Source organism: Taudactylus pleione, unplaced genomic scaffold (assembly GCF_031769625.1).
Source record: "Taudactylus pleione unplaced genomic scaffold, aTauple2 ptg000440l, whole genome shotgun sequence".
NCBI lineage: Eukaryota > Metazoa > Chordata > Amphibia > Anura > Myobatrachidae > Taudactylus > Taudactylus pleione.
This window is the reverse complement of record NW_028284842.1, coordinates 842,187-854,618: the sequence shown is the minus strand read 5'-3', so window position 1 is coordinate 854,618 and position 12,432 is coordinate 842,187. Positions and strand designations below refer to the sequence as shown.

Sequence of the window (12,432 nt, the reverse complement as noted above, 5' to 3'; positions counted from 1 at the left end):
TGGCGGCGGGTGCAGGAGCGGGGATTCGGGTAAGTACTGTGTTTTATCTTGTGTGTGTCTGTGTGTTATATATATGTAAGGGGCACTACTGGGGCAATGTATAAGGAGCACTACTGAGGGCACTGTATAATTGGCTCTACTGGGGTCACTGTATAATGGGCATTGCATAAGGATCACTACTGAGGGCACTGTATAAGGGGCACTACTGAGGGCACTGTATAAGGGGCACTACTGAGGGGCACTGTATAATTGGCTCTACTGGGATCACTGTAAAAGGGGCAACACTGGGGGCACTGTATAAGGGGCACAACTGGGGCACTGTAAAAGGGGCACAACTACTGGTGGCATTGCAGAAATGGCACTACTACAGTGGGCATTGCAGAAAGGGCACTGCTAAAGTGGGCATTGCCTAAGGGGCACTACTACAGTGGGCATTGAAAAAGGGGCACTACTACTGGGGCTTTAAGGTACATATGGAAAGGAATGTGCCCAGAGTGACGAGAAACATTGGTGTGTCAGGTTGACATGCCCCCATTTTTCAGTGGCCTCAACCCTTGTGGCATGTGCCAATGCTGTCGGGACTAGGCAGCAGCAGTTTAGGCTTTAGGGTGCTGTTTCAGACACCCCACATGCCAAATACAGCTACTGCCCCTTAAAAATACAATTGTATCTGCCCAGCGGTAAAGTAGCGCCCTGATGTTGCACTGTGGTTTTGCGCTTTGTCATTTTCACAAATAAGGTTTATAAAGTGACTTCTGTATTGTGATGCTGCAGTATACAGGTACCCGTCTATATCCCAGCCTCATGCCATAGTTACTTGCTGCACTATACATCTAGCATAAAGTGACAGGAATTATTACATCTCTATATTAGTGACAGTTTCAGTCTTTTGTGGTCACTTTTACATTTTTATGCTTCATGTCACCCAACTTTTCTGGTGTTATTTTTATCCCGGCTCAGAGCAGCTGCGCAGAGCTCTGCAGGGAGGGATGTGGTGGTAGACAGCTCATTCTGAGACCAGGAGCTTCAGCACCAGCACGCAGAGCAGAATGTCCCCCAGAACCTCGCTCCACCTCATCCTGACCGTCCTGCTTGTCACTGGTAAGACGGGAATACGGAAGCATGAGGGCAATGGGCAAAGATGGGAGCTGGTGGTTACGTGGCAGATAAGTGGTGGATGGAGGGTAAATAGGACAGGATGATATGAGAGGGGCGACTGTTATACAGAGGAGATACAGACAGACATTATACAATGTAGAGATTACTGTATGTCACTCCCTGTATGGATGAATTATATGCAGGTGTGTAGGCTATAGTGCCACATGGAATGTATGCAGGTATGCAGAGTATAGTGCCACATGTAATAGTAACATGCAGGTACAGTAAGCAGGATATAGTGCCATGTGTAATAGTACTGAGTATCACTATAGTGTGACGGCTCTAGTACTGTATACAGGGAATTGGTGACTGAATCTTGTGTTAAGGAACTTGCAGAAGTAAAGAGCGCATTGCTCTGTGTATGTGATGGTCTCTATGGGGTCAGTGTAATTATGTGCGATACATACAGTATAGTACTTACGGGAATTTGGATACGCATCGCAATGGGACTTTCATTGGATTGTCCTATAAGTGTTCAGCTGTTATTTTATTTGATTTTTTCGGATACAAGAGTAGGAGTAAGTGTAAAGCTCTGTACACACAGAGCGATCAGACAATGATCAGATATATGATCGTCCTTCATGTGCTGGATGTTCGATATCAAACATCCAGCGCATGCACCAACCCCCAAACAACTATAACGACCCGCGATTGACAGTCACGGGTCCCTATAGTAACCTGGTCGATATCGACCAGGTTGACCTGGATGCACGGGCGATGGGCGATATCAATATCGACCATCCATGCCCGCACATCGACCATTGTTTGGGGGGCCAAAAACATGACGATATGATTGATAACGATATATCGATATCATTATCGTTCTTATAGTTCTGTTAAATCTGACCGTGTGTACGCACCTTAAGAACGGCAGTTTGTGCTGTGATAAATGTCTGGAGATAACCGGCTAAATGTAAAAGGGCGCGGGTTGTAAGAAAAAACAACAACTCGCATTTCACTACAACTCGCACATGTAATACGGTGTGAGAACACGCAAACTCACATGTTTCTCGTATTTCCGAAACTCACAATGGTCAAATTCGCATCCAGATGTTTTTCCATGGAAAACATACATCTCAGCCAATGTAACAGAGTGTTTAACGCGCTCAGGATTACTGACCTAACACTTGCAAAATAATAGACCTGCTCCAGGCTAGCGAGTATAGGGTGAGCAGGTGCAGGTTACACAGAGGCCTGCACAGATCAGTGAGCTCCGTGCATGCTTCTGTGTGTGAAAAGCTAATAAAGTGTAAAAATAGAAAAAAAATTATATGTGTGGTCCCTCCCTGAAACCACAACCAAGACTGGGCTTATCTGAGCCAGTCCTGGTTGTGAAAATATGGGAGAGAAAAGAGGTAAGGTTCCCCTGTATTTTCAACAACCCGCACCAGGCTCAGTGAGCCAGTCCTGGTTGTGGAAATATGGGAGACACAATGAGTAGGGGTCCCCATATTATCCACAACCAGCACCTTTCTTGCGGTGGTGTAATGCTGCAGCCGTGGAACTTGCTTCATGTCATGGCAGATGGGACGACTCGGCGGCCGACAGCATGCAGCTGAATGCGCCTTGAACGTTACAGCACGCCATTGTGCGCATTATTGTACAGTGTGTACGGCTGACTGTCATATTGTCCCATCAGCCGTGCTGTCAGCCGAGATACCCATAATTCTGAGGTGTTCCCGGCCTAATACTACACTGCTCTGCCGTCCATGTGCTTACAGCAGTAACCAGGGACAGTGTATCACTACTGCATCAAGGACATCCTAACCGGAGATTGCACAAATGATTATAGCAGGATTTGTAGGGATATATGTGTGAGAGATTGTTATAGATAGCAGTGATATAGTATAATGAAGATTTCTACGGATGGTTACAGGTGATGGAATAAATATATATGCAGCAGAGTTGAACGCTTTTCGCGATACACAAGCCCCCATCTATACACCTAGCTTTGTACTATGAATAATCACCAGTGCGCATTCCCACCTGTCTGTGCAAAGGTTATGCCGGGAAAGGAGTATTTATGCTTTTGCCCAGTCGGCAGTTGCATCGCACCCTCTGTGACCGCTACCCGCAGTACATGGGACTGGCAGTGCCTCAATACAGCCCAGCTCTGCAAGTGTGCAACTCACATACGCTCAGCACCGCAGCATATACAGTGTAAAAACATGGACGGTATGCTTTGCAAATGGGGTACGCGCCGCAAACAGGAGTATATTCATGTCAGCACCATGGTATAAAGAGATGGATTGTCAGATATGTGCCTGAGGGAGATATATGGGTGGGTGGTACATATATAGTGGGATTGTATTTTCCTTGCACGGTGGGCAGTGCTGACCCCCCAGGAGAGGAACTGTCTGGCTTTCTCTCCTAATTGGAAAGTTGGGAATCTCCCAGCTACTGTGATACTGGACAGTAGGGGGCGCAACTTGCTGGCGTGGTCAAACCAGGATTGGATGTAACCCATTTGATCTCTGAATGGTTGGAACACGCTGCTTCAGTTCTAACCAATCAGAGGGAAGTGTAATTGTAAACTAGGAATGACATTTGCATTGGGTCTTCCGCGTCGTATATTGAAGCCAAGATCGTGGATGCCTACATGGACCAAAAATCACCCCTCCTCGTACAATAGGAGAGCAATAAGGTGGAGAATACAGAATGTGTCAGGGATAACTGTGTGTCAGGGGTTTTTGCAGGTGCCTACAGGTTCCAGTGCAGGGGCGTTTCTAGACAGGGGGCCCATGTGCAGTCTCCGACACGGACCCCCTCCTCTCTGTCCAGCGGCCAGCAGCGCACTGAGCTGTGCGTGGCCAGCGCCGGAGTTATAGACTCTGGGCACTAGAGTGCACCCACAGTCTATAGAGTATGTGCAGGTCACCAGGAAAATGGTCACAGCGGCCATTTTCCAGTCATTTTTACAGCACCGGACCCCGCGCCGATGTGGGACTCTGGAGAGGTAATTAATACTATGGTTGCAGGGTATTCGGTACGGGGCCCCCCTGGACCCAGAGGCCCGTGTGCCCCGCACACCCTGCACCCATTATAGATACGCCCCTGATCCAGTGGCTGTAGGCAGATGCCAGCCTTGATACAGCCAGCCCCTCCCCATTAGAATGTAAGTTCTCACGAGCAGGGCCCTCTCCTTCCCATGCTTCTCCTTCCCTTACTTATACTTTAATTTACAACAGCACCTAACACTTGGTTGCTGACACCCTGCTGCTTATTTGAGTGTAATGCAGCAATAAGTATAAATCATGTGTTTGTCCAGCATTGTTTGTACTGTTATTAACTGTTTTTCTTGTGTGCTCATTTGTTTATGTACTGTGTAAGGCGCTGCGGAACCCTTGTGGCACCATATAAATAAAGGGTAATAATGATAATAATAACACAGGATGCCCCCATCTCCCCTGTAGCTAAGATAAAGGGGATAACCCTCATGTCACAGCAGCTGTGGTGCTCGGGGAGGAGGGAGCAGGGCCATCTCTTCCATTGGGCTTGTTGGGCAGTTGCCCAAGGGCCCGAAGCTTGTAGGGGCCCGCCAACCCACCCTCCTTATTTTTATAAGCCGGCCGCCGGTGCACTCTATTTTGATCTAACCTCCCCCACCCCATCCCCCTCCTGGTAATGAGCACTCACCTCAGTCCCAGTTTCACTTCATCCATCGGCTTCAGACCAGTCAGACAGTCTCTCTTCAAGTGTGGGTGGTCTGATGGGCATGCAGGAGGGCTTAATTTTATTGACCATTTACATTTGTTTCCCGTGAATGGGTCGGTAGGGGCCCCAGTGCTTTGCTTTGCCAAGGGCCCACACTGCTGTTAAGACAACCCTGGGAGGGAGAGTAGATCCCGGTGCACTGACTGGTGCTGCCGGGAAGTCCAGCTGCTGTAGGGTATGCAGTCAGCCCCCCGCAGTATAGACAGAGCCCAGGCTTCAGAGCTTAGTGCCAAATGCTGGGGACCAGTAGCCTAGATCCTGCACCCCAGCACTACCTGAGCAGCAGGGCAGTGGGGTGCACAGCACTGGGGATAAGGTAAACCAGCACCTGGTACACCCCAGCACTGAGAGGGGACAGCAGCTGAGTACTGCAGCCTGGACTGAAGTTGATTTGGTAGGTTGGGTAGAGTACCTGCAGGAGGGGGAGCCCAGCATTCATAGTGCATTACAGTATGCTGGGGGAATAGGGGAGTAGCCTACAGCACTGCTGGGGTTAAAAGTATTAGTGTTTAGGCAGCATGGTACATATACTGCATATATAATACAATAATATGTATCCAAATATATTTTGCTGTAGATCACTGCAGTCATCCTGCAGTGCCTGGATATGTGAAGCCTAGTGCTGAACGCTACACACAGAGTATATATATAATTACATATATACTAGGGGTGTGCACCGGCCACTTTTCGTGTTTTGTATTTTGGTTTTGGATCTGGATCTTTCTTCGTGTTTTGGATCTGGATTGGTTTTGCCAAAACCACCCTTCCGTGTTTTGGGTTCTGGGTTTTGTGTTTTGGATCTGTATTTTTTTTTTAAAAAGCATAAAAACAGCTAAAATCACAGAATGTGTTGGTTTTTCTGCTCCTATGCTATTATTAACCTCAATAACCTTAATTTCCACTCATTTCCAGTCTATTCTGAACACCTGACACCTCACAATATTGTTTTTAGTCCAAAAGGTTGCACCGAGGTAGCTGGATGACTATGCTAAGCGACACGAGTGGGCGGCACAAACACGTGACCCATCTAGGAGTGACACTGCAGTGGCAGACAGGATGGCAGTTAGAAAAACTAGGCCCCAAACTGTACATAATGCAAAGAAAAAAAGAGGTGCAAGATGGAATTGTCCTTGGGCCCTCCCACCCACCCTTATGTTGTATAAACAGGACATGCACACTTTAACAAACCAATCATTTCAGCGCCAGGGTCTGCCACACGACTGTGGCTGAAATGATTGGTTCGTTTGGGCCCCCACAAAACAAGCTGGCAATTAATCTGTCCCTGCACAAACTGTCTCTACAGAGGCAAGATGTCTTCCCCATCCTCCTCATCCACCGATTCCTCACCCTCTTCAGTGTTGTGTACATCCTCATCCTCACAGAGTATTAATTTGTCCCCGCTGGAATCCACAACCACAGGTCCCTCTGTACGTTCTGGAGTCTGGTCTCCCTCGAAGAGTTGATAATTCATTTTATGAACATCATCTTCTCCACATTTTGTGGAAGCAACCTCCTACGCCTTTCGCTGACAAGGTTCCCGGCTGCACTAAACACTCTTTCGGAGTACACACTGGAGGGGGGGCAACTCAGGTAAAATAGAGCCAGTTTGTACAGGGACCTCCAAATTGATTCTTTTTTCTGCCAGTACAGGTACGGACTGTCTGACATGCCTACTTGGATGTTGTCACCGATGTAATCCTTTAACAGACAGACGCACGCTTGTCGCTGCTGCTTTAAGGATGCAGGTGCGGCTACAGCCCACACATTTCACAAAGACAGAAAAAAAAAGAAGAATTTTTTTATTGTTTGCGGAGCGCACTTTGAGGGTTACACCACCCTTTAACAGACAGACGCACACTTGTCGCTGCTGCTTTGAGGATGCAAGTGCGGCTACAGCCCACACAATTCACAAAGACAGAAAAAAAAAGAAGAATATTTTTATTGTTTGTGGAGCGCACTTTGAGGGTTACACCACCCTTTAACAGACAGACACACGCTTGTCGCTGCTGCTTTGAGGATGCAAGTGCGGCTACAGCCCACACAATTCACAAAGACAGAAAAAAAAGAAGAATATTTTTATTGTTTGTGGAGCGCACTTTGAGGGTTACACCACCCTTTAACAGACAGACACACGCTTGTCGCTGCTGCTTTGAGGATGCAAGTGCGGCTACAGCCCACACAATTCACAAAGACAGAAAAAAGAAGAAGAATATTTCTATTGTTTGTGGAGTGCACTTTGAGGGTTACACCACCCTTTAACAGACAGACGCACGCTTGTCGCTGCTGCTTTAAGGATGCAGGTGCGGCTACAGCCCACACATTTCACAAAGACAGAAAAAAAGAAGAATTTTTTTATTGTTTGTGGAGCGCACTTTGAGGGTTACACCACCCTTTAACAGAGAGACGCACGCTTGTCGCTGCTGCTTTGAGGATGCAAGTGCGGCTACAGCCCACACAATTCACAAAGACAGAAAAAAGAAGAAGAAGATTTTTATTGTTTGTGGAGCGCACTTTGAAGGTTACACCATCCTTTAACAGACAGATGCACGCTTGTCGCTGCTGCTTTGAGGATGCAGGTGGAATCTAGACGGGATTTGGAACCGGGGACACACTACCTCCATCAATTGTCTAAATCCCACTGCACTAATGGCGGATACCGGACGCACGTCTAACACCAACATAGCAGTCAAGGCCTCAGTTATACGTTTTGCTTCAGGATGACTGCTGTCGTACTTCATCCTCATCGCTAGGGACTGTTGGAGGGTCAATTGTTTAGTAAAAGTAGTGGTGTTCCTACTTCCTCTCTGGGATGATGAACAACTCCCAGCAGCAGCAACAGCACTAGGAGGAAGTGGTTCTTGATCTTTCCCTATTTTATTTTTATCGGAGAAAGTTTGGTCCTCCATTTATGTTATATTGATATATATGTGCGGCTAAGGCGCACACAAACACAGAAAATATTTTTTTATTTTTGCTGGAGAGTAGTGCACTTTGTGGGTTACACCACCATTTAAGAAATGAGCCAGCCGGCTCTTTACTTATGGGACACAGGCGCACGCTTGGCGCTGCTTCTTTGTTGATGCACGTGCAGCCACAGTGCACACAAGTCACAAACACAGAAAATATTTTTTTATTTGGTTTGGAGTGTACTTTGGGGGTTACAGCACCCTTTAACGGTCAAGCCAGCCGGCCCTTTACTTATGACACAGGCGCACGCTTGGCACTACTTTGTTGATGCACGTGCGGCTACTGCGCACACAATTCACAAACACAGAAAAAATATTTAGTTATTTGGTTTGGAGTGTACTTTGGGGGTTACAGCACCCTTTAACAGTCAAGCCAGCCGGCCCTTTACTTATGACACAGGCGCACGCTTGGCACTACTTTGTTGATGCACGTGCGGCTACTGCGCACACAATTCACAAACACAGAAAATATATATTTTTTTGGTTTGGACTGGAGTGTACTTTGGGGGTTACAGCACCCTTTAACGGTCAAGCCAGCCGGCCCTTTACTTATGACACTGGCGCACGCTTGGCACTACTTTGTTGATGCACGTGCGGCTACTGCGCACACAATTCACAAACACAGAAAAAATATTTTGTTATTTGGTTTGGAGTGTACTTTGGGGGTTACAGCACCCTTTAACGGTCAAGCCAGCTGGCCCTTTACTTATGACACAGGCGCACGCTTGGCACTACTTTGTTGATGCACGTGCGGCTACTGCGCACACAATTCACAAACACAGAAAAAATATTTTGTTATTTGGTTTGGAGTGTACTTTTGGGGTTACAGCACCCTTTAACGGTCAAGCCAGCTGGCCCATTACTTATGACACAGGCGCACGTTTGGCACTACTTTGTTGATGCACGTGCGGCTACTGCGCACACAATTCACAAACACAGAAAATATTATTTTTTTGGGTTTGGACTGGAGTGTACTTTTGGGGTTACAGCACCCTGTAACGGTCAAGCCAGCCGGCCCTTTACTTATGACACAGGCGCACGCTTGGCACTACTTTGTTGATGCACGTGCGGCTACTGCGCACACAAATCACAAACAGAGAAAATATTTTTTTATTTGGTTTGGTGTGTACTTTGGGGGTTACAGCACCCTTTAACGGTCAAGCCAGCCGGCCCATTACTTATGACACAGGCGCACGTTTGGCACTACTTTGTTGATGCACGTGCGGCTACTGCGCACACAATTCACAAACACAGAAAATATTATTTTTTTGGGTTTGGACTGGAGTGTACTTTTGGGGTTACAGCACCCTTTAACCGTCAAGCCAGCCGGCCCTTTACTTATGACACAGGCGCACGCTTGGCACTACTTTGTTGATGCACGTGCGGCTACTGCGCACACAATTCACAAACACAGAAAATATTTTTTGGTTTGGACTGGAGTGTACTTTGGGGGTTACAGCACCCTTTAACGGTCAAGCCAGCCGGCCCTTTACTTATGACACAGGCGCACACTTGGCTCTACTTTGTTGATGCACGTGCGGCTACTGCGCACACAATTCACAAACACAGAAAATATTTTTTTTTTTGGTTTGGACTGGAGTGTACTTTGGGGGTTACAGCACCCTTTAACGGTCAAGCCAGCCGGCCCTTTACTTATGACACAGGCGCACGCTTGGCACTACTTTGTTGATGCACGTGCGGCTACTGCGCACACAATTCACAAACACAGAAAAAATATTATTTTTTTAGCACTTGGGGGGAGCACCCCTGATGGACAGAGCGCCCCCAGGACAACACTACAGCACCCCTTTAGGACTGGGACACTGCACAGGACTTTGGAGTGGACACAGCCCCTATGGAGAACTGACTGCACAACACAGTCCAGCCAGCCCCTATGGACTTTGGAGGAGTGGACACAGCCCCTATTAACAACAGCAGCACAGCACAACACAGCCAGCCCCTATGGACTTTGAAGTAGTGGACACAGCCCCTATGGACAACAGCAGCACAGTGCAGCACAGCACAGCACAACACTACTCTGCACTACACTACACAGCCCAGCCAGCCCTAACTCCCACCCTCCCTCTTCACTGTCCACAGCCGAGTGAGAAAATGGCACCGATGCGGGTACCTTATATAGGATCCAAAACCCGCGAGACCCGGAAGGCGGGATGATGACGTTTTGCCTCGATTTCAGATCCGAGTCAGGCGGGAAAAGTCGAGCCTGACTCGGATCGGACTCGGATCGGGGGGGCTCGGGGGGGTTCGGATTTCAGAAATCTGAACCCGCTCACCCCTAATATATATACAGTATGTCACAATGTATTTGACATGTTCTCAATGTATATTTTAAGTAGAGATGTGTGCGGAGCCCAATGTTCTGGTTTTGGATCTGGATTCATCGTCATGTTCTGGTTTTGGATCTGGATTCATCGTCATGTTTTGGTTTTGGTTTCAGATAAAAATTGATGAAACATTGATAAAGAAAAGACAGCTAAAATGTCTGAATCCAAGTTCAAAACCAGCAACAGATCCGAACCTTGAACCGGTTTTACGCTGAATCCCTAAATCTGGGTGTGTTCATGTGGCGTCCCCAAAAATAGGGGAACCCACCAGTGGAGCATAAGAATGCTGATTAGAAGGGGTGGTCTAGTTAATTTTTAAACCCTGCTTGTATGTAAATGTTTAAAATGTGTAAGGAAAATAGGTTGAAGGACTGTCCCCTGAAATGAGGGGAGGACTTGGTTCTGTCCAGTGGAAGGCCTATTAGGCTGTGGGGGAACACGAGGACGGGACACTACCAAGGGCAAGAATAGGGAGGAGAGTGCCCTGTTGCAGGAAAGGGGAGAGACAGCACGCGAGTATTGGCCCGTTGAGAGGAGCACGAGGAAGAAGAGACTGCTATAAAAAGGGACATACACGCGACAAGTGCGCAGTTGTTCCCAGGAGTGACGGAGTTAAGTGGCGCGCTGCTGTACGAAGCTTACCTGTGGAAGTCGGGTGGCTCAAGCAAGTGGTCCGGAGTCGAGAAGTGACGCTGGAAGCAGTTCCTGGAGTCAGCACCTCAGAGATGGCCCGGGTGCAGTGAAGGGACATCGCGGCCGGAAGTGGAAAGCTGTCGGGAGGAGGCGCGGCTGAGGCGGGGTGTCGTGACGGACGTCAGAGTGGAGGTGTGGCTGGCTCAGGCAAGTGTAAGCTGCGCTTAACTCTGCACAAGGGGGAGACAAGATGAGTGACGTTAATTAGACTTGGTGGTAAGAGACTCTGCCACTCAACCCTTACTATAGCACCGATAACCACCTAAAGGTCATTTGAGCCTAGCAGCCACCGGCACCGAATACAGTTATAAATAACCTCCACTCTGCATTACACCCCATACCGTTACCTGCAGACAGGTGTGGACAGTTAGTTAAGGGTGACAGCCCCTCCACAGGATATAGAGCCTTTGCTGCAGGGAGTTCTTATCTAAAGGGAACACACACTAAAGAAGATTTGCTATCTACATGCACCCAGTATCTTGGTCACTCTGATTTACTCTAAAAGAAGAGACAAATTAGGAGCCACAGGACTCAGCTGTGTTAATAAATAGGGTCAGTATACCTGGAGAGTTATTCAGAGAAAGTGCCAGCTATAAACTTAACAGTAGTGGAAGACCGCGACAGCAGGATTGATTAAGGAGCCTAGCCCTAGCACCCGATTGGCAACATTAGTAACAGTAGCAAGACAGCTTTTAGTACCTCTACTCTGTGGAGATCATAAAGTAACAAAACTGTTAGCCAGGACTGGTAAAAACAAGGGAGAGACATTTATACCAGGAGGAAGCTTAGCTTGTACGGGTAAACTCTGCAAAATAGATCTTCGTGAGGATAGTGGAGTCGATACTACAGAACAACCCCGGGCAACGCAGTGTACACTTAGGAGGACTTGATATTTTATTAACCTATTAACGGGTAGCTTCTGGCCAGTAAGCGTTAGGATAGTTAGCATATACAAGGATTCAATTATAGACTGTTAACCATTGTTGTTGCTGTTTACTTGGAGTTGATACAATCCACTGCGTTTTGTCATATTGCATGCAATAATCTTTACATTTCTAGGAGCAGCGTTAGACTGGTCGTAGCCAGGAGGCTAAGTTCCTGTATAATAAAAACCTGTGTCATTGTTTTGTTTGGTCTGAGTTGACATTGTAAAAGCAATTGTTATTGTAATTGCCATTTAAAGTGAACTTGTATTTTATGCTTTATGAATGCAGCGTAATAAGATATAACTTCTCTGTTACAATAAAATACCCATTACTTTTCTCCCAACCCGTTTCATACTTACCTCTTCACCTCTCTGTACAAAGAAAGAAGCTACAACAACCTTAAAGCGTACCCAGTGTGCGGGGGGGGGGGGGGGGTTACATTCAGATGTCAGCAATCCAGACCCGCATATCTATCATTTTAAGCAAATTTGCACTTACAGTACCTTTTTCCCTGGTGGTCTAGGGGGATCTGGAGCCCTCCATTGGCTGCTGGCTCCCCCAGTCCACCGTCCCAGGAAAGTGGGAACCAAAATATATTTGCCTTCAGCCTCATGACTCAAAGTGAGATGT

General features: G+C 47.3%; 1 protein-coding gene across 1 annotated transcript in view; it reads left to right on the top strand.

Moving 5' to 3' along the window:
• Window positions 1-1,141: 1,141 nt before the first annotated feature.
• The window catches only part of LOC148505736 (uncharacterized), a 155,825-nt gene continuing 144,534 nt past the window's right edge, over window positions 1,142-12,432 (top strand). The window contains exon 1 of the mRNA XM_088447797.1: window positions 1,142-1,184. Coding sequence (XP_088303923.1) covers window positions 1,142-1,184 — 43 coding nt within the window. The remainder of the gene's footprint in view (window positions 1,185-12,432) is intronic.